At 45.4% G+C, this 22,370-nt stretch overlaps 1 protein-coding gene across 7 annotated transcripts in view; it reads left to right on the plus strand.

The window, feature by feature from the left end:
* Positions 1 to 22,370, plus strand: part of LOC306798508 (calpain-13-like) — a 60,407-nt gene that overhangs the window by 19,940 nt on the left and 18,097 nt on the right. For 4 of the 7 annotated variants that reach the window (XR_013773370.1, XM_079298614.1, XM_079298619.1 and 1 more), the window contains exons 4-13: positions 8,499 to 8,568; positions 9,428 to 9,546; positions 13,229 to 13,362; positions 15,228 to 15,402; positions 15,845 to 15,916; positions 17,647 to 17,732; positions 18,955 to 19,029; positions 20,373 to 20,539; positions 21,493 to 21,597; positions 21,993 to 22,141. Coding sequence is in view for 6 of the 7 variants with exons in the window: in XM_079298614.1 (XP_079154740.1) it covers positions 8,499 to 8,568; positions 9,428 to 9,546; positions 13,229 to 13,362; positions 15,228 to 15,402; positions 15,845 to 15,916; positions 17,647 to 17,732; positions 18,955 to 19,029; positions 20,373 to 20,539; positions 21,493 to 21,597; positions 21,993 to 22,141 (1,152 nt within the window). In the remaining variant the exon portion in view is untranslated. The remainder of the gene's footprint in view (positions 1 to 8,498; positions 8,569 to 9,427; positions 9,547 to 13,228; positions 13,363 to 15,227; positions 15,403 to 15,844; positions 15,917 to 17,646; positions 17,733 to 18,954; positions 19,030 to 20,372; positions 20,540 to 21,492; positions 21,598 to 21,992; positions 22,142 to 22,370) is intronic. The other 3 variants (XM_079298615.1, XM_079298617.1, XM_079298618.1) reach the window with 3 other exon arrangements.

Consider the following 22,370-nt stretch of genomic DNA (forward strand, 5'->3'; position numbering starts at 1 on the left):
AGACTAAAGCAGCATCACCAGCTGTTCTTCTGATTGCCAACTCAGCTGGGTCATCTGGAACAAAAGCTCAGGATTCCAGTGCTGAAGAAGGCCTCAGTTTGACCAAAATTTTCACCTGTAGATGTTTCCCAACCATGCAGGCTTCACCTTGCCAGGCAGGATGCAAGATTTAGGGCAGTGGCATCCCGAGGAGACCAACCAGAAATTCTCAAATGTCAACACAACAGCCACGCTGTGTCATGGTGACATCAAAGTGTGGCCTCACTTTCCTGACAGAATGAAGCAGGGGTAGAAGAAACTGCTGAATTGCAGTGTTTTCTTTCTGTTTCTAGAGCTGCAGATGTTTTGAGTGAAGGGTCAGGAAGCAAATAAAGCTGTGTTTGCATTTCATAAGTCCTGAAAGGCCAGTGCTGTGTCCAGCTGCCTCTGGGAGCTGGACCCAGGGGCAAGAGGGAGGTATCAGGAACAGTGGTGGCCCAAACATGAAGTTTTGCAGTTGGGCACCTTTCACCCATGCAGAAATGTTTGTATAATCTTTGTTTGTAGGCCAGTGCAGTGCTTAACTCTAAGGATATGTGATCCCAGGTGTTTAAGCCACTTAAACAGCTCAGCCAAGAGATACCTATAATTTCCCCAAGAGAGACTGTTTCCTACCTGAATGCATCTCCCAGAGACTCAGTGCAGTTGTATCCTGCTGACAAATCACAGCAAATTTAACCTGTATCTGCATTTTTCTCAGCCTCCACCATTATGTCCCTCTGACATTAAAATAAATTTGTCTGGAATTGTACCTGTGACTGGCACCTTGGTCCTAATAAGCTCTTAGCCTCCATTTACTGTCACACAGTATCTGGTTATTTTAGTGGTAGATAGCAATTATAACTGCTGTCTTTGTTCCAGATCCAACTGAGCAGTTGAGCAACATGCTGCTTCTATTTTACCTTGTGCACTGTCAAGAGAATTGCCAATTACATTCAGAATTTGGAGTCTTCATATCTGGGGGTAATGTATAAAGTAGAGAGAAAACAGCTTGATTTCAGACAGTAACAGTCAGCAGTGACAGCCAGAAACAACTTTTTGACTTGTAAACTGATTTTGTTTAATAAGCATGTGCCTGAAAAGGGAGGGAAGGTGGCTCAGGAGCACAAAGACAACATTTGAAATGTCACTTTTCCCAACTCTGCAATAGTTACAGTTCCCCATCAGATGGGGATTGCTTCAGGCTGTGTTTGCATCCCCAGGCCCTCAATCTATGCCCACTGAAATGTGCAATCTGTAACAGGGATTTTGCCAGCACTTCAAGCATTACTAGAGGTCAGGCTGAAGGTACCAAATACAGCAGCACCTCACAATTAAGTATTCATTTGGCTCACCTGTAGTTTTGAGAAATAGAAAAGAAGTTCTATTTTAGACTGAATGAAGTATTTTCTGTAGCTAGGCTTTCCTTATGATCAATCAAAGGGAAATTCTCCATGAAGAATTATATCAGGTTTTTAAAACTGAGATGCTCCTTTTAAAATGTTCAGAACAATTCTTTTTCATTGTTTTCTGCTTCTCCTTTACACAAGCTATTGATTGGAACTGAGGAAGCCTTGAAATGATTAGCTGTTGCAGAATTTGCATTTTTATTCAATTAATGTTCAGGCCCAAATCTTTCTCTCTGTTCTGATCATTATGCATAATACTGTGCAGATGCAAAAAGGAATTGAAAGAGGATGGTCCAGACATTGTGAATTGTGGTGATGCTAAATGTGGAATGCTTTACTCCTGCTAAGATTGGTTATGTTTTCAGATGTGATATGTGTAAGGGGAGAGAGATTACCACCTGTGCAGCAATGCCTTGCCCTGCAGCAGGGACAGCTCAGTATGGTGCCCATTGTCAGTGTGAAGGACAGTTTGTGATCTTCAGTGCTTGTGCTTTAAAAGAAGGCTGAAATGGGCACAGGATGAAGGTGCTGAAAGCTTTTCTGAAGGCTCTTAAAGGTTGCAGCTACTGCTCCAGCTCCCTTGGTCTCTTGGGGACTCTGTAGCTCCATTATGGAATGAGGGGATGCTGAGCATGAGAGCTGACATGGACTTTGCATCACCAGTCTGTGCACAGCATCCATGCACTCCTTGGGTGTTGCCTCAGGTGGGGAGAAAGGTAGCATCCAAAGGAATTCTTTGGATGGAAGGTGCAGAAAGAGGCAGTGTGAACTCAGGCAAGGGATAAACATTGTTCTCATAGCAGAGCCCTGTGCTACTGCACTCAGCACCTAAAAAACTTTGGGGAAAATTATACTCATTGAGCCAATGCTTGTCAGCTGGGAAAAGTGATCCATCATTTGAATCACTCATTTTGTAAAAGGGTTTGCTCATGTTTTTAATTCCCTTCCTCTGTCCCTTCCCAAAGAAAACATGACCACCTTTCAGGAGCAGAGTATCTATTGTTATCCTGCTTAGCCTTTGGTGATTATTTGTTCCTTGGCCTGTTATTTATTTCCCAGAAATTTCCATGAATTAGCATCAGCATTAAGGAATTTTGAATCCAGCAACTGACTGAAAATGGACCCCTTAAAAGAATAATTTTGAAGTTAACATCTTTCTAGGCTGATAAGCTGAGCTGGATTTCCTAGGGCATCAGACTTGGCCCGTCTCTAGCTGGAGGGAGCTAAAAAAACAAATTTCATTCAAGAATTTTGACAACAATTTGAAGTGAACCCAAATACCTTTCTCTAATAGAAGAGGGAATAAATGAAGAAAAACCTACCAAAAACAAAAAGAAGAGGGGAAAGAAATGCAAGCTGTCACATGAGCTGCTTTAATGAGGAAAGTTATGGGAAATGTGTGGCAGTGAGGGACAGTGGTGTCCTGCAGGTTTGTCACTTTGGGGCCAGTCCCCAGCGTGAGCCAAAGCTGCTCAGCAGCTGTTTGTGGTGGAGTTCACAGCTTCAGTTCTCCCAGGGCCAGCAGGCTCCTGGATCCTGCTCAGTGTTTCTCCGTGATGAAAATCACAATCAGTTCTGCTTGTTGTCTCTGAGTGTGTGTGTGCAATCAGTGGAATTGAACGGGAGCAGCATCCCCTGGCTGCCATGGTCCCAGCCCTTGCCTGCTCAGCTGATTGCACCTGACCTCCACTCAGACTACACCCCTGTGGCCTGGGGAAGCTGCAGTGCATCACCAGCTGTTATGTCTGTCTTTCTGGAAGATGGAAAATGTTTGTTTGCATGGTATTTCCTGACTCCAGTGGTGTGAGGTTCTCAGACCTCCAGTGCTCTATGGCACCTGTTCTGGAGCTCTTGGCTCCTACTTTGTGGGGTTATCTTAAATAAGCAAAGCAGCTAATAGTAAAAAAAGTTATTTATTATGGAGCACATCTTATTACAAAGCACATCAGTCTCAAAAGGCAATGGCAAAAAGCACTGGCAAAGCAATAGCAATAAGTGAATGGCTAGAAGCCCTGGAAAAACCAATGGCTAAAAGCATCAACTCTCCCCAATACATACTCTTATACAGGATTTTTCCAACAGGCTAAGATGCAATCTTGGACCACCACTCCTTAACCTATTAGAATTCTAGTTTCTTAGCACAGCAAGTTATGTATAACACTACACATACAATCTATCTTGTTCTATCTGAAAAATGTAAGCAATATTCTTACTATAGCTCTATTATGACTAAGCACTGTCTACAACTGTGGGCCTGGAGCCTCCACTGAAGATACCAGTATGTTTCAACCTTCACTAGAACTCACTCTGCTACTCTGGCATTTGAAACCTTTCACTTACTAAAAGCATTAGAACTCACCCTAAAATTACTGACTTACTGTTATTTAAATGTCTACTTTATGTGTGAGTGGCTTAATATAATTCAATCCATCCAAAGGCTTTAATTCAATCCCTGCATTTTCATTTCTCTCTGAAGAATTCCGAAAGACCCCTGACTCACTGACTCCAACACAATGGTCTTTGGGGAGAGCTGCTTGTGAGGGGGAATTTGTGCATCCTAGGTGGATTGGAAAGCAGGGCTGCTATGGTGGTCTGCTGACTTTCCTCCTTCCCTGTTTCTCAGGCTGGGGAGTCTCAGGCAGGATTATATGGCTGGAGGGTAGTTGGTAACATCATGGCACTTCCAGATTTTACTGTATGATCCCAGGAGGAGGTTCCAAGATCTCTAAGGAAACAGCCTCTCAAAGGCTTCAGGTACACACTGGAGCCTTCCCTTGTTCACCTCCTTTGTCTTTGTCTCCTTTGTTTTAGCAAATAGCCACACAAAGCAAACAGGTTACAGGTGAAATCTGAGCTGGTTTCTGGTTTTGTCTGGTTGTTGACATCCATCCATCCTCCAGCAGGATTTGGCTTTCACATTTGTGGGCTCCACACCTGTGTGGAGTGTGGTGAACTCATTCTTCCAATGCAAAAGAGAGCTGGAGCAGACCATAGCTTTTATACACAACCAATGCATTTATATTGAAATCAGGCAATTAGGAATTGAGCTATTCTGCTGTAAAGCAGGGAATTGAGTTCTGTCAGTACAAGCAAACCCCTTGGGAGTAGTCTGATTTTTCCTATTAATTTTGGCTTAGTCAGTTATCCTTTCCCTCTCCAATCTGCTGGAGACCTTTGGTGTGGCCCAGCACAGTTTATATTGGGTGGGTTAGAAAAGACCTTTAAAATCACAGAGTCCAACCATTAATCCAGCATTGCCAAGCCACCATGTCCCCTACTACCATATCTACATCTCTTTTAAATACCTCCAGGGAGGTGACTCTACCACCTCTGAGGGGAGGCTGTTCCAATGTTTGGTCACCCTTTCAGTGAATGAATTTTTTCCTCATATCCAGCATAAACCCGGCACAACCTGAAGCCATTTCCTCTTGTTCTGTCACTTGTTACCTGGGAGAAGAGACTCTGTAGCTCCCACCTGGCCACCACCTCCTTTCAGGAAGGTGTAGAGAGTCACCCCTCTGAGCCTCCTTTTCTTCAGGCTGAAAAAATCAGTTCCCTCATCTGCTTCTCATGAGAATTGTGCTCCAGACCCTGCACTAACTTTATCCTTTGTTCTGCCCTCATTACCCCAGCTGTCTTTTTTCTGTGCAGGTTTCCTGTGGCTATGGGATGTATGAGTGTGACTGACCCCTCCTCAGCACACTGCTGGGCAGGCCTTCAGCCCAGGGAACTGCAGTTCTCTGTTTATTTCTTAATCCACAGCAACACCATTACAGGCACAGCAGTGCTGCTGAATTAACATTTGTCCAGCTGAGAGCAGTTTGGCTTTCAATAAATAGCAGCCTTTTGATTTGTCATAGTTGGTGTGTGTTGAGCAGGGAGCACCATGACTCATGATGGATGTGTGAGGATGGTGGGGCTGCACCAGGGGGGAGCAACACAATGAAGGGGAGCATGTGCACCTGTGGCAGGAGCAGCAACAGGGCTGGGATTTTATTTCAGGGTTAAGGTGAACTGACCAGAAGGTACCTCTGCAAACAGTCAGCTTCAGCCTTTTAACCCTCAGTAGCCTTGTGCCTGCACTCAGGATCATGCTGGGCCAGTGGGGAAATGTGTGGAAAAGTGGCCAGCACCCAACCAGAGAAGCCAGACTGGCTTACACTGCCTGGGAAATCCCACCTCAGGCTTCCAGTTTTTCACAGAACTGTTTGACTGTGTCCTTTGCATGTCTGTGTGTGGTCTACATCTACACTACTCACCTCCAGCTCCTTCTAGGGACTTGTTCTTCCCTAAAAGATTCAAGCAATTATAAAAAGAGATTTAGAGATAAATGCATGTACAGGACACTTTCCTTCCACCTCTCAGATTAATTTTCTATTTTGCCCTTCAGTTGAACAGTACTTCTGTGGTAAGACCATACTCTAGAGGATGAACTGGTTTGAACTTGAACTTCTCTTTCCTTTTGAATTCATAATGAAGCCTTCAGTGGGCCAGGGAAAGCGAGTGATGAGAGCTTTGTCCTGGGGGGATGAGTTCAGGCAGAGTGCTTGACTTGCAGCCCATATGGTTGCCTTCACTGCTGGGCTCAGAGATACTCTGAGAAGAGACCATGTGCCTCCCTGAGCTCCCTCTTCTTCCCCCCTCCAGCTAAAACTGAAAAGCCTCCATGAAAATGCCACAAAGCCTCATCTCAGTGAAACAGGGCAATGCTTCTGAACAGAATAATAGTTAAAGCTGTGGTTTCTCTCTTTGTCATGCAATTTGAGCAGTAGGAAATAGTGAGGCTTGCACATTTTGTGTGGTGGTAACTGCGTGTTTAGCTGTGCTTTGCAATAATGGATGATATGGTGTTTTATGGCTGCTGTGTTCTTGCCTTTGAAGAAAGAGGAGCTAATTGGAGACTTCCTTTCCTCCTGGTAGAAAAGGTCCAGATTTCCAGAGCAGTGCACCCATCACAATTGCTCTGTGCTCTGTCAGAAGCCCTCTGTGGGCTCAGACAGCTGCTGAGCAGCCCCTTCCCCTGGCCAGTGGCAACAACACACTCTGTATTGTGTCCCAGTTATTGCCATCTCTGTAGGGAGTGCAAACTCCTGGAAGAAGAGCTCCAGGGTGGTGGGGAATACAGCTTGGAGAGTTCCCTTTGACACAGAAATGTCTGTGTGCACAGTCAGGGCGTGCAGGCTGGGGCTGACTGCAGATTGTGTGTTTTCTGGTGTTAGACTGATCTGCCAGTTTCTGTCAGCAAGGAACCTGCTTAATGACTCAGCTCATCCCTGTTGGCTCCCTGGGGAGTCAAACACCTTGGTGGGCAATAGAATATTTGGTGAGGCATCTAATGGGCTGCCTTTTCAGCTGGTCCCCACGACAGGCTAGCAGGATCCACAGAGCACTTATGAGCTTCAGCATCCTGGCACAGAGCAGAGCATCAGCCCTTTCCTCAGGGATCCCATGAAGACACAGCTGCCTTCCCATTAGTTTCAGGCTCATGCTTCTGGGTGCTGCTTACCCCTGTGTCAGCTATGCACTGTAGCCCAGCCACCCTGCTTCTGGCAACTCAGACTTCAAAGCCCTCAGAAATGATGGAGGAAGTAAAAATACCCATTCCTCTATGCTGCTGGTTTTCTGGGATGGCTACCAGCAAGTCAGACAGACTCAAAAGCACAGGCATGTTCAAAGCCTTGCCATGCAGTGTAATCTTTCCTGCTTGTGGAAAGTTTTGAGTTCGTCCAGGTGAGGGGCACAAACTGCTCTGGGAAACAGAGGCAGGGAGATGATAAAGCTGGGATGGATGTAGAGCAGAAGGGAAAAGGGCTCAGTGCTGCTTCTTCTTTATGCAATGAGCAACCACTGCTGCTGGTGACCACACATCTTAGCCCTGCTCCCATGCCATGGGTAAATCTCTTGCTGCAAATCCTCAAAGTCCTGTGATAGGTGGAGATGGTTGTAGAAAAGCATCTCTTAAGGAACTGGCCTGCTGAGGCTGCTTTCCTCCACATCAACAGTGCTATGGGAGCATGATCTGCCCACCAGCCTGGAGCAGTGATGTTGAATTGCATCTTTTCCTGACAGGGAAACTTTTAGAGGGGTTTGATCACTGTGAAGCCACTTCAGAAAGCTGACAGCATTTGCTAATGCTGAGCTCACACAGCCATGCAAGTCATGAGTCACATTGTGAGCTGGTCTCATTTTAGTGCAGCATGTGAGATCAGCTGGGAGAAGGAATGCCAGGGCCTGTTCAGGGAAGGGCTGCTGCATTATTTTTCTTACCAGGACTTTTCTTTCTTCCTTTTATCTCTTTGTTTTCTTACATGTGTGATGACTTGCCTATTTCAGGCTGATTGCTCTTTCAAAACAGCCTTACCATGATGGAGAGTGCCAAGGGTTACTCATGGGGGATGCTGAGGCTGCTCCTTCCTGAGCACTCAGATATCCCACAGAATAGAGAATGGCTCACATTCCTGTGTGCAAAGCCAAGCTCTGAAGTGCTTCCCCCTTCACTGCCCAAGCAAGACTCTTAAGGAAAATTCTCCCTGAATCAAAAATGTCAGCCAGGCCTATGGGATTTTGCAGACAGAGATTAAGCTCTCTTTCTATATCTCCCTCACCAGAGTGAAGAAAAGCAGCCCAGGCTGACCTGTATTAGACTTCAATGGGAACACAAAAGGCTCAGAGTGTAAAATGCTCCCAGACCCACTGCTGAGCTGAAGTGCAGACCCTATTCCACTTTGCTTGGAGACCTGTGTGTCTGTGCCCTGCAGTGCCCCAGGAAACTGCATGATTTCAATGCCTAGCTCAGAGCTCTCTCTGAAAGGTGTCAGTAGCATTAGAGAAACCCAAATGAAAACTCAGGGAGCACCCACCCCCAAGTCCCCATCCCCAGGAATATCTGAGCAGATTAAAGTAGAGATGACTGAGTATCTCCTTTTTTTTGGAGGAAGGCAGCAAAACATCAGGGCTCAAGAAAAGCAGTTTTCAGATGTGGAAATGGTAGACAAGGTCTTCAAGGGGCAAGAACACTCTGCTGGCAAAGGCTGGGTATTTACACTGTTCTTTGCATTTTCTTTCCTCCAGGAACTTCAGAGAAATCCTTATTTGATCATGGATGGAGTTAGCAGATTTGATATCATGCAAGGAGAAATAGGTAAGGTGATATCCTTGATTTAGAAGAGATCTGCACAAAGCAATAACCTGTGACTGCTTGCCATGTTCCAAGTGTTTGGTGGGAAGATGTAGTAAATAATCAGTGCAGGCCAATCTAGACTGGCATAAATCCACACACAACTTATTGCAGATATTTAACAGGATTCCCAAATGCAGCAGCTCAAATCTTTGTTGCTTTTATCTGGCATCTGCCTTCTGTCTGTGTAAGGCCAAGATTAGAAATGGAGATCCAGCTGAGATCAGGCAGATGCTTCAAGAAGGGTCAAACACAGTTAAGTGTAAGTAGGTAAGCAGGCACAGCTCCAGCTTCTGTAGGGCTGAATTTTCTTTCCATCCTAATGTCTTCATTTGACTGTCAGTGTTTTCTTTCCTGGGGATATTTCTGTTCAACTCCTCTGATACTTTTCCAGTATCAGAGTATATATCTGCACCCTGTGTCAGTTCCATCTTGTGCTCCTGGACCATGTTTGTCTTTGGGAGCAGCTCTGCTCCCATGTAGAAAGAAATGCCTTTCCATTTCCCACTCCACTGAGAAGGTTGAAGGTTTCCTCAAGTTTGAAGGTTTCCTGTTCTGGACTGCAAGTCCATGACTACAAAAGATAGGAGCAGCCTGAAAGTGCAAAAGAGTGTCTGGGGGACTGCAGGGCTCCCAGTGGACATTGCTGGTGAATCCTGGGCAGTGCTTCAGCATCTTGGAGGGGGAAAAGGAGACAGAAGAATGCTGTTTGCTTTTAGCAAAGTGGTTCTCAGATGTTGCAGCCCATTCTCTTTCTAAAGAGCCAGCTGAGATCCACAACAGCAAGTAGCTGACAGTGCACTGGTTTCTTCCCTCCCCTGAGGTGACTGCTGGATGCTGGCTGCCCTGGGCTCCTTGACACTGAGAAAACAGTTTTTGGAAAATGTCTTGCCAAAGGACCAAGGATTCCAGGACGATTATGCTGGGATATTTCATTTCCGGGTATGTATTCCCTGTGGATTGGCACCACTGCAGCTTGGCTGGTTGGATTGCAAAGGGGTCCCAGCTGCAGCCCCACATCTCAACATCCTGGAGTGCTTTGGTTCTTCAGTGCTGCCTTCCAGTTCAGAACTTTGCAGCAAATCCTGAATTTTTTAATGATTCCTTGTGCTCCAGGTGGTGCAATTGCACTTCAGGGAATTTGATGCCCTTTTCTGAAAGTGATGACTGCAAAGGCAGCAGTAGCAGCTGTTCAGATAGATTTGTGTACATATATGTTTTAGATGGTGTTCTGGTGGCTGCTGTGATTTGGGCAGTCTGTTATGGCTGTCATCTCACCTGCACTATCTATTTGGCCTCATTTTCTGTTTCCCCACTTCACCTTGCCCTTTTAGCTTGTTGAAAATGGCTGGAAATTACAAGTCTTTGGAGACAGATCAGAGGAACAGGCTTTTGATATTTTGAAAAGAGATTTGTTTCAGAGAGAGGAACAAGGCTTTTTAGTAAATCTCACTTTCTACCAGCTCCTAAAATTGTCTGAATCTCCCAGAAGGGTGACATGGGTAGCAACTGGCAGGCTCTGCTTGCTTGTATCTGAGTCAAACAAATATCTGCTGGGATTAGAAGGGCTTGCAGCACCACTAAACTCCAGAAGCTAAACTGGATGTGGAGAAAATCAGGATAAACTCAGCCATTCCTCATCCCCCTTATTTCACAAATCTCTTTTGTTTTATGCAGCTCAGGACCAAACAGAGCTCTGGCAGTGCGACTTTTTTGACCTCCTAGGCTCTTGTGGAGCAGCACCAGGAGGATTATCTTGTGGACAGTCTAAATTTTGGTCTGTTTCTTTGCTTCTTAGAATACCAGATGTTCCTATCTTGGCCCATTTCCAGCATACACTGCCACACTCTATGAGATAAACCAGCTGAAGGGACACCAGTCTGGTTAAAACACATTAAAAGACTGCAAGCTAGATTGTCTTTCATGGGAGCTTTGAAAAGATTAGTTAGGCACAATCCTTAAATCTTAAGCAGTATAAATACCTTACAGTATTTGAAAATGTTTTCCCTGTCATCTCATCTGCAAATCAATGCAACTGTTTCTGGCTTTCCTTGAGCAATAAACCCCTGAGAAAGCTCCTCTGAATGGAAATGCTTCTCTGCAATGCCTTTCAATTATTCCATCAAAGATATTTTACTGCCATCCACAGGCTAAGCCACCAGTCCTCAGCTCAGTGAAGAATTGCAAACAAGGCATATCATATGCTAATATAAAAATTTTAGCTTATAACTTTTATTTTCCCACCATTTGGGAGCTGGAGCATGTTGCCTCTCAGGGATACAAGGGGCTGCTCCATTGTTCCTGTACTTCAGCTGTAAGAGTCAAGGGTGTTAAGCACTTCCTCAGCTGTAGCTAAGATGGGCAATGTTTTTATCTAGGGAATAATTACAGTGATGTTATTTCCTCAGGGATTAAGTTAGTCCCATGTTTGTACAGGAATCCCTTTCTGTGTGTGGTGCCCATGAGGCAGAGTGTGTCACTCCTGGTGACAGTGAGGAGCAACACCTCAACTTGGAAAACCCAGAAGGATTCTCCAGGGGAATACAGGGAGATATTGCACAGCACATCAGCTCTCAGCCAGAGGGATCTGCCCTCCATGCTAATGTCCCTGCTCTCAGGAAGAAACAAGTGAAATCCCTAAAGACCATAAATGGTCAAGACCTCATTTGCAGGAAACATCCAAAAAGTGCCTTTTAACAGCATACAAAAGATTGGTGATAGTTGATAGACATGCAATTCCTTACTCGATTCCAGAAGTGGATTTTTCTAAGATCCCTGTTCAGGAAGGAAAAAAGGAGGCAAAATGACCACACAGCATTTCCCCCTTCACCATCAGGACCCTAAATGTGTTGTTGTCATCTTGGGACTGTCCATTTCTTTTTCCTCCTCTTAAGCCCAGGAAAATAAAGTCCTGATATAAAAGGCTTATCATAAATGTGGGATCGAATTTTTGCATCCTGCCTAAATAGCAATTCTTGGTTTTGTTTACTACCACATTCACAGCTGCACTACTTAAATCCCATAAAGGGATATAAAGAAATTTAACAAAAGCAGACTCAAACCAAAAAGTGATCCTGTCTGAAAGCAGGAGAATGGCTTCTCCTGTAGCACTCTTGTACTTCCAGAGCACGCTAGGACTTCCCATGAGGTTTCTTTTTCCCACTTGGGCTTTTCCTGTCCTTGTGAGCTCAGATGAGACCACCATCTGAAGGTCTGTCACAGTCAGGACACAGCAGTGACTTTATCCAGCTGAAGGAAATCAGTGCTGCATTCAGACAGCCTCCAAGCTTGAGCTTGGCCAAGGAGCCTGACTTTTGGAAAAACATCCCTCAGTGGGTTTGGGCTGCAATAATCCCCACAGGGAGTTCTGTGTGCTCTCCTTGTTTGCCTGGTCTGTTTGCACATGAAGCACGGTGGGGAGGTGTGGCTGGATGTCACACCTTGTTTCCATGCAGACCTGCTCCTGCTGGTGACAGAAGGGCTCCTTAGGTGGCTGAAAGGGCATCTCCCTTTGGACAGCCCTTTTGCCTGTCTCTGCTTCAGAGGACAGCCAGTGGAAGGCTTTTCCTCAAGCCCCCTCCTGCCAAAATGGAGCAGAAGCCTCAGATCTCTCCTGGAGCTCAAGTCAGAGGTTCCCACCCCACCACCTCCTGCCACTATTAATGTAGGAAGGGAGAGGCCTGGGTGAGACAGAACATAAGTAGGATCAGACCTGCTTTCAGCTGAGCAGCCTGTAAGATGCTTTGCTGCTGGACAGATCTGATCTTGTGCTTTCTAGCAGAACAGCTCATTTTGGGGTTTTTCATTGACTGAAGCTGTTGAAATAAAATCATGCTGGACTAAATCTATTGCTGGCATACTTCCACTAGAGTCCTTAGCATTACTGCAAATAAGAGCTTGGCCTCTTATGATTTCGAATCATGCTAAGCTACATTAATCTGCTAATGACTCTGGAAATGGCTCCTTTAGTTCATCCCTGCAGATCTCTTTTCCTGTCTTTTCCCTTGAAAAGTTTCATCAGCTGGATCAGCTGGAGAAACACCTGCTCTGTCCACATGCTGGAGAGACTGCCTGTGTCCTTCACATCCATCAAGGAGATGGATAACACCTCAAAACAGTCTTTAGTCACTGCACTGTCTCCTTCCATGACAGCGTGTCAGAGTATTAATTGAAACACAGAGAAAAGAAAATTTAGAGGCTGGATCTTGACAAAGACTCTCTAGCCAAGAGCTGCACTGTGGGGAAAAATTCAAGTGTGGCTGAGTAGTGAGGCTCATAGAATCCACCTGCTGGTCATTCTTTATCTTCTTGAAATCTTGCTATTGCTCAAGAATGTTAGCACATTGCCCATGTTGTATCTCTCCTCCCATTGATTGCAGGACTAGCTGTACTCCCCAAGAACTTTCCCTGCCACTGGAGAATTCAGTCCATTGGTAGTTTGTTTACCAATGGGGACCATTAGCCTGAGGCAGCTCATATCCATGCACATATCCATGTTTTAGATTAATCCCTGGGCTAGTTCAGGAGGCTTTTCCTTGGCATGGACATAAGTGCTTAGAACAGGGTCATTATTTTATTTTATCTCTCCTTTTGAAATATATATATTTTTTTTATCTATTTCCAGTTCTGGCAATATGGAGAATGGGTGGATGTAGTGATAGATGACCGGCTGCCAATCCTAAATGGAAGATACCTGTTTGTACACCCCCGAACTTCCAATGAATTCTGGCCATCCTTGCTGGAAAAAGCATATGCCAAGTAAATATACCTGGTCTGTTCTTCCACCCAGTGCTGAATGCTTTCTGTGGGTGGTTTCAGCCTCTGCCTTGTGCAAAGCACACAGGAAGGAGCTCAGGCTGAGAGCTGCCTACGTGGTGCTGTGCTTATGCAGGGAACCGTGGCTGCAGCAAACCTGGGGCCAACAGAAACTGGAGGTGTTTGGGTTAGACCTAACTCTACCCAGCCCTAAAGGCAGCCAGCCCTAAATCTACCCAGTTCAACTCTGGAATGTTAATGCCTGAGAAGCAAATGGAGCAGGGCAGTGGTTGGTGACACCAAAGGGCCTGGAATGTCCTCCTGATTTCAGGCAAAATCCTTTGTCTCTGTTTTCCTTCCCATGTTGTCCTCTGTTTAAAACTGCAGAGTCTAAGCATGGATTAGCTGTGTTTACAGTCACTAATCAGAGATCAGGTGGATACTTGGAGCAGGCAATGGGAGGAAGCAAGACTGAAGAACATGCCCAGGCACAACACATACTCTGACTCTACATACTCTAGGACTCTGATCAGCTCTCACTTCTCAGAGAGCTCTGACTCTTAGCTGAGGTTCCAGAGTATGCAGAGTAAGTAATGCCCAATAAAGAGATAACAATTTTTAAAAATCCTCTGGAGAGGGAAGGGATCAGATTGTGGCCCCTTAGCATTTGCCCATTTCCCATTATTAAAAATGCTGAAGAAAAAGTCCTATGTTAGGGATGGGATGAAGAGCTAGAACTTGGTACTTGGCTGGTGTAACATTTGCAATGCAGTGAAGAGGAGATGAAGAGAAAATAATTTTGGCAGATTTGGTCAGGAATAAGCAAATGTTAAAGCAGCATGAGAGCAACTCAGGAAGAGGATGCATTTTGCCCTGAGATACATCAGAAAAGTTGACTCAGGATTCAGTATCAATTTGCTGCATAAGATTTTAATTACAATGCATACCAAACCTCTATTAAATTAAAGTTGCAAGCAATGCTGTTTATGAGATTCCCATTTGAGAAGTTATTCCCCAGTGCCCAAGACAAATTCTTTTCATCAGTGTAGGACAAGGACAACTCTTCAAAATACAATTAGCTGCAGACTTCATTTGATTACATTCATTAAATACAGTGTGTATGGCTGGGTTTAACAGCATGCTCTACCTGCTCTAAGTACAGCATGTTCCAGCTTATTTGCTGTCTCAATAAAAACCACACGATAAAAACAACAAGGACTCTGTTGGCCATATTAAATTATTATCCTATTATTGCACTCTAGCAGAGTGAACTGGGAACAGTGCTGAGAATTCGTTTCTGCCTTGCCCTGGAAGCATGGGTAAATACCTTCACCTCTCTTTCCTTTTTTCTCATTTGCAAAAGGAATACTGGCAATTTTTGTGAAGAGTCCTGTATAAGTACAATGTAGAAACTAACAGTTCAGCTCCATTTGACCTGAAGCATCCATTTGAACTAGTCACCCTTGGCTCCCTTCCTGTTCAGAAAAGTGAAACTGGATGCTTCAAGATGAGATGCAACTCATCTCCCTAAAATGTCTCTGCTGGCATGAGATGCACCTTATTATTTTCCACTGTCTGTAAATGGCTCTGGACTGCCTCAGATGGAGATGAATACATAGAAAAAGCTCCCCCTTTGTCTTGTTCCTTCCATGTGTTGTGCCTGGCCAAGTATTTTGATCACGTTTCCTTTCATTACCTGGCCACAATGTCTGCCCACCCTGGGCTCCCTGTGCTCACCACCTCGATGCACATGTTCGTTTTCAAATCAAGCACTGTGCATTGTTTATCAAAACAGTGCAAGGACTAATTAACTTTTTTTTTTTTTTTTTTTTTTTTTTTTTTTTTTATCTTTTAAAATTTTCCCATAGGCTGCGTGGCTCCTACCAGAACCTGAATGGAGGCTACCTGTCAGATGCCTTAGTGGACCTGACAGGTGGAGTCCAGGTGCAGTTTTCTCTGAGGGACCCCCCTCCTGACCTGAAGGAGATCCTGAAGGCAGCTGACAGGTCTCAGTGCCTCATGGGGTGCAGCACCCCGGGCCAGGTGGGTCACAGGGCTCTCACATGCCTCTCCTGGTTTACTGTGTTTGCACAAGGGCTGCTCTTGGGAGGGAGCCCATCATCACTCTGTAAAACAGTTACAGTTTGTGGATGCCCAAAGGGATCTTGGCAGCAGGAGGTAGATATATGTGATTATTTGGTAAGGACTCTAGAGGCATTTGGGCAGATGCAGATGGATTGGTCTCTGGGAGAGGGGGCTGTGGCTTCTCTCCTGGCTAATTCCACTGCAGTAGAGGGGTGGTCTCTTGCAGCAGGCCTGATTTTGGCTTCATGGCTTTGTGATCAACTCTGGTAAGGCTAAAACACACCTCTCTTTGGTAAGAGGATGCAATTATCTCATTCTGGCTTGTAGGCTTACTGTTATAATGCTGGGAAGTTGCAAAAGGCTGTGTGATACTAAAAGCTGTGCTTTCCCCCTTCTGCAGGCAAGGAGGAACATAGAGCTGAAGAATGGGATTGTTCAGGGTCATGCCTACACCATCACAGGAGCTGTGAAGGTAAGATCAGGGACTTGTTCCTGCCTGGAGATCTTGTACTGACCATCCACTACAGGGCAGCTGCACTGCTGTTCCAGTCAGAGTGATTTGGATTAGCTTCACACTCAGGGGGGATTGCTGAAAGCACACAGTTCAAACTCCAAGAGATGGAAAGACTCTGGCACAACAAAAAGAGGAAGGATATCCGAATCCATATTGTTTTCTAATGGAAAAGGCAACTTAAATTTACTTTTATTTTGGGACACTTCGGCAGCAAATATAATATTTCTGGAGATTTTCATTCCATGTTGACTGTTAAAAAATGTGCTTTTGTGTTTCAAATGCAAGTAGAAGCACTGGCTGAAATTGTGGGATTTGTCATATGATGCAAATCTACATTTGTTCAGCTCAATCACAGGCTGCCAAAAATCACTGTGTGAAAAGTAAATCACTGGTTCAAGAACAGTGTTTCTCCATCTTTAAAGCTGTTGTACTCATGCAGAACTGCTCCTGGCTGAATATTAATATTGATGATCTGAGAACCAATTTATCACATGGATCAAAAGAAATTAAGGATTTTTACAGCCAGAAGTCAGAACATGGCTTAGCCCAGTAAGCTGCAGCGCACACAGGGAGAGCTAACAGTGGAGAGGGAAACCAAACAATAGCTATGCTGTCAAGCAAGATAGCTACAAAACATTTGAATCTTGGAACCTAAAGTGCTTTGGAAAGGAGATGTTGCTTTCCCTAAGCTATTTTCTGCCTTATCCCCCTCTCTCTGTTGGCTGTCTCCATGAGCTTGGCTTTGGTTCATGTCCCCTTGTGCCATGGCATGCTTGGTGCTGTCATCACAGCCAGCGTGCTGCTTCTTGGAGAGCACTTGCTTGTAGCCAAAGGGCTACAGAATGGAAAGATGGGGGTTGCCAAGCTTCAGAGAAGGCCCCAGCTGCCTCTTTGCAGGGCAGGGACAGAAGGGTCCCCAGTTCTGTTCCAGTCTCCTGCTGCTCCTGGTGTGTGCAGAGAGGAGAATCGGTCTTTGCCCCACTTAAAGAAATGCCAAGACACCCAAGGGGCTGTCCTGAGGGGAAATGATTAGAGGCTGGGCCTTTACCTGAGAAGAGTTTGCCATGGTATTGTTTCCAGCACCACCTGTGTGCATAAGTAGAGCCAGAAAACAGGGGTTTGCTTCTCCTTTCCACTTCCACCCTTTTGGTTTCACTGGCAAAAGTTAATTGCTTTTGACTTAAACCAGTGGCAGCAAAAGGAGGAAAGCAGCAGAAACTCCAGCTGTATTGTAAATATTGCAAACCACAGTATTGTAGATACAGACCCACAGATTCTGTTTATCATCAGCTCTCTGTGCTGACTGTTGGCTTTCACTCCAGGCAGTCTGGTGACCTCATTCCTCAAAGTCTCTGCCTTTGCTGACTCACAACATCAGATGTGCAGAACTAGGCACTGGAATTTCCCAAGGCTGTTGAATTCATGCAGTGTGACAGGAATGCTGCTGCTTCTCTCTGTGTCAGCTATTCACTATCCTCAGGAAAGCAAAATGGGCACAGTTTTCTCTCACACATCATTCCTTTGCAATGTAGCAGAAGGCACTGGTTTTTCACTGCTGGGAAAATGAATCAGAGGTTAAATCTGGTCTCTGAGGTTTAGAGGAAATTCCATTTTATTACCCTTCTCTTCACTGAGTATCGCAATTGTGAAAAGCTGTGGCTGAGTTTGTTTGTCTTTCCTCTTCACAGATCCCCTACAAGAATGGCTGGAAACATATCATCAGGATCTGGAACCCATGGGGCCACGGGGAGTGGAAGGGGCCCTGGAGTGATAAGTAAGGTCTTAAAGCTCTAATGTCATAGGGAATCAATTTTTTATAAGAACCTCTGCCCCACACCCTTTTTAACAAAACAGATATTTCCAAACCAATTAATTATAAGCATTATTTCCATCTGCATAGCAACTGCCCACAGAAATCCAATCCAGGGAAAAGTAGTGCAGCCTTGCTAGGCTCAAGTGTCCCTTCTTGTCTGTGTGTGTGCATTTTACCCAGTGCATAATTCTACATAAGCCATGGATGAAAGAGCTCTTATTTCCTGGAGAAAGCTCTGACCATGTCCTTAGATGCTGGCTGGCTGCTTCTATTGAATTCTCCTGCAGTAATCACACATCCACCTCTCTTCTGCTCCCAGGACTCTGACTCTGGGAGGACGATGGTTAGAAAAGTGGACCAGGGCAGTGTTAAACAGAGGGACAGAAAGGGTCCTTTGTTTTTCCTAAGGCAAAGTGCCAGGGAATGGTTTGAGCTAATCTGGATCATTCATGCAGCTTTGGGAATGTGAGACCATTTTGCTGCCTGTGTGGATAATCTAACATGTCTTTCCTAAAGAATGGGATGATACAGACTGCAACAGGGTTTTGTAAATAAATATACCTTAGTTTTTCTTTTGGAATGGTATCAGTGTTTCCATGATTAGAGAGATGTTCTTGTGCCACTCTTAGGATATTTAATATGCCCCACCCCTCCCTGTTGCTAGGACCACACACAAGCATTCTGCTGGGAAAAGTCAGGCTGGAGTGTTGTGTCTGGAAGGGTTGGTGGGCTGTGTAGAGGAGTCTAAGGCTGGGATAACAGCTCTCTGCTCAGGCAGATCCTCCCATCCTCTTGGAAGGGTGAACTGCAATCTTAAGTGTAATTGAAATGTCAGTAGCACGTTCACAGGTAAGCTGCACAGATCAATAAATTATTGATTCACGTGCTGTTTATTTATCTTAAACCCCTGCAGAAAGTACAATTATCACTAAATTATAAACATTTGACTGGGTAATGTACACTCTACATGTCAGGGTAATGTCAGTGCTCCAGAGTGCTGTGGCTTGGTGCCTCATTAACCTCTCCAGCATGGGGACAGGTGACCAGGATAGTGGGGAGCATTCCCCAGCCCAGAGTGGGAAGCTCAGGCACAGCAAAGGCACAGAGTTTGATTTGCTGGTTGAGGAATAGGCCAAAGATGAAAAATTGTGCTCACACCCTGTTGATTTGTTCTTTTTTGCAGCTCTCATCAATGGGACCGTGTTGAGCCTAAATACAGAGAAGCCCTCCTCAGAAATAAGGATGATGGAGAATTCTGGTATTTCCCTATTGATCCTTTGTCCACTGGGTTTTCTATTCACCTTCATTATGAAAAAAGTAATTTGGGCAGTTGTCTGTTCTTGGTGGTGGCTCAAGGCACCCCGTGTTAGCTGTGTGCAAACAGCAAAATGGAGATTGTCCTGACCCTGTGGTTTCAGAGGAAGCAAGACTTGAAAAAATAGAGCTGGCCAAGATTAAGATGAAAAAAAGGAAAACTGAGAGAAGTAAAAATCCATCCCTCTGAGACTTGGTCATTTTGTCACATTGCCTCTCCTCACAAAGTGTGTGGTTTGAACCTTGGACTGACGGTGCTTGAAGGGGACAGCTGGCTAAGCAGGTCACTGAGCTTGTGCACTTGACTGCTCTGCAGGTGCTTGTGGTTTTTCACTGCCTCTGATTGCTCTCAGATACAGCTTAGACATGGATAATCTAACTGTCCCTTAGGAAAACTGATTATTCAGAAAGTGCACGTGTGGCCCTCTGATGAGCACAGGGCAGCAGCAGTGGGTCTGAAATACACACTTGAGGCTTGAGTGGAGCATGAGCATGGGACAGAGCACTGTGGAGCTACAGAGGCAAGGGACAGTGGCAGAGATGTGCTGGAGATGGCAGGGCTCCAGTGAGACACCCCTGAACATGCCCTGTGGATTCCCCTGGGGCACTGGGGGCAGGTAGGGCAGCCCAAAATGCATTGAGAGCTGAACTCTTCTGCAAGGTAGCAGCCAGAGGAGCTGCAGGTGCTGCAGGGTTCTCATCATCCCTTTTTAAAGACATGGGTGAATGTGGATACCTGAGTGGTGTCTTCACAGAATCACAGAGTGGGTCAGGTTGGAAAGGACCACAGTGGGTCATCCCAGAGCACCTGGCAGAGGGCTATGATAAGATTGTTGTGGAATACTCCAGTGAGGGACACTCCACAACCTTTCTGTGTGGTCAGTTGGGCAGTAAAGGAATTCTGCCTCATATTCAAGTGAAGCTTCCTGTATATCAGTCTCTGCCTGTTCCCACTTGTCCTATTGCTTGGCATCACTGAGCAGAGCCTGGCCCAGCCTCTGACCCCTCCCTTCAGACACAGACATTGGTGAGTTCCCTCTCCAGGCTGAGCTGGCCCAGCTCCCCCAGCCTTTCCCAGAAGGGAGATGCTCCATCCCTTGACCATCACCCTCCACTGGGCCAGCTCCAGCAGCTCCATGTCTCTTGTCCTGAGGAGCCCAGAACTGGACACAGCACTCCAGATGTGCCTCACCATGGCTGAGCAGAGGGCCAGGATTCCCTCCCTTACCTGCTGGCAATACTCTTCTGTCTTAAAGTGAATGATGAGATTTCCCTCCCTCTCTGCAGGATGTCCTATGAGAACTTCCAGGAGCAGTTTTCCTGGCTGTATATATGTAACAGCACCCCAACCTTCCTGGACTTTGGAGATGAGCACTGCTCAGTGTGGTCCCTGACCAGCTACACCAACCTGTGGAGCCAAGGCCTTCCCACGAGGAAGAGCCACTATTCCTCGGGTAAGGGATGCTGTCTCCTCCTCTCCACTGGTGCTGGCATTCACTCTGAGCACCCAATTGCAGGAGTATTGATTGCCACTTGTTAATGCCTGCCTGTTCCCATTACAGCACTTATCAGCTAAACAGGCAGGAACAAAGCAACAGCACTGGCTGCTCAGTTAAAACTGAAGGCTTGTGATTTAGGAACTCTGGAGTCCTTAAGTCAAAATGAGCTTGTATATCTTCTTTTAGCCAGTTGCAGTTGGTGGTGCTGGGGACCTCATCAGAAAGTCTGGTCTGGCAAATATGCTGCTGATTTTACAGAGCAAAAAGCACTCTGAAATTAAATGGATATGGAATGAAGTAATGGTGCTACAAAAGCTCATTTTTTTAAGATAAAAAGGTCTTTGGGCAGATAAGACCAGTGGTATCACTGCCTGTGCAAGAACTCTTCTGGCATTGTAAGTTCCAGTAGTAGTATATTTTTACTTTTTTCTCTTATCTCACTTTTTTTGTTATATTTTTTTCCCCTACAGCTCTATCAGTGTTTGGGCTTTGTGTTTTTAATCTAGGATGGTAGCATCTGATCAGTGAAGAGGCTTCCTTTTTTTTCTCCAATGATGATCCTTGACTTAGCAGCAAGCAGGTTTTGGCTTACAGATTTCAGGCTCCTAACCTTATCACCGGGTCTCAAGGTGTGATAACAAAGCAATGCCTGTGCTGCTGCACACCACAGTGTGGGACTGAGCAAGGGGATGCAGGAGATGCTGAGCTGAGAGTGTGTGGGCAGAGCCCTTTCCTTGGAGCTGTGTTTTCCAGCGGCCCTGTAGTAAAGTCCATGTCCAAGTACAATCATTCTAATGTGCAGCTTTTGAGGCCACACAGGGGTCTGGATTAAGGTCAAGTCTGCTGCCATCTCAGTCCTTTTGGGCACTTAATTGCTTTTTTTTTTTTTTCTTTTTTTTTAACATCAGGAATGCTTCCTGTTAACCAAAGCCTTGCCCAAGAAGCATCTGTGTCTCTCTGGTGCTCGTCATTCTGTCTGCCCATCACAAACAGTAGCAGGAGGGGAAGAAGAGGTTAGCTTTGCACCATTTTGTCCTTTTCTATGTGTTTATCACCTCAAAGCCACAGTCCTTTTCAGCTCAGCCTCTGGGTCAGGTGTTTGATTAAGAGCCACATCTTTTCTGCTGCTGGGAAACTGTGCCATGCAGGTGAAGCAGATGTAGGGGGTTGAGAAATCCACACGACTCCTGTGACTTTGCCAGAGATTTCTAAAATGATAAACGTGCAATTAGTTTACCTCCAGATGCCTCAACTTCTAGTGCTGGTATGGGGACTGCAGTGCTCTGTTGCATTGAAAGGATCTTGGAGCAGTGTCTGCCTGCTCCTCTGGGTCCCCACAAGCAACACCTTACACTTCTACTGCTGGAACATCTCTGTGCCTACTGTTAACCTATTAACACTTTCTCAGCAGGTGCAGCCTCAACAAACCCTCAGTATTTTTTCAAAGTGCTGGATCACGACCCAAATACCTATAATGTAGCAATTTCACTCATGCAAAAACATGCTGAGGGTATGCAGGATGAAAAAAACCTGAAGATTGGCTTTTTCCTCAGCATGGTAAGCACAGTAATCAGATATCATGTGGGCACTGTTGTTCTCTGTGTGGTTTATTTTACCTGTTTGTGGGAAAGAAAGACTGAATTGCCTTTTGGTCTGTTAAAAAGTCAGTATGTGGTGTGAATTTCTGGGTTCGAGAGCCTTTGCTTGAGACAATGTAGGGAAAATCCACTCAGATACCTCCACTGCAATTTCTCTGGGTTTTTTCCTTGGTGACTGTCCAGAGAAG

This window comes from Erithacus rubecula (assembly GCF_903797595.1).
Source record: "Erithacus rubecula genome assembly, chromosome: 2".
Lineage (NCBI taxonomy): Eukaryota > Metazoa > Chordata > Aves > Passeriformes > Muscicapidae > Erithacus > Erithacus rubecula.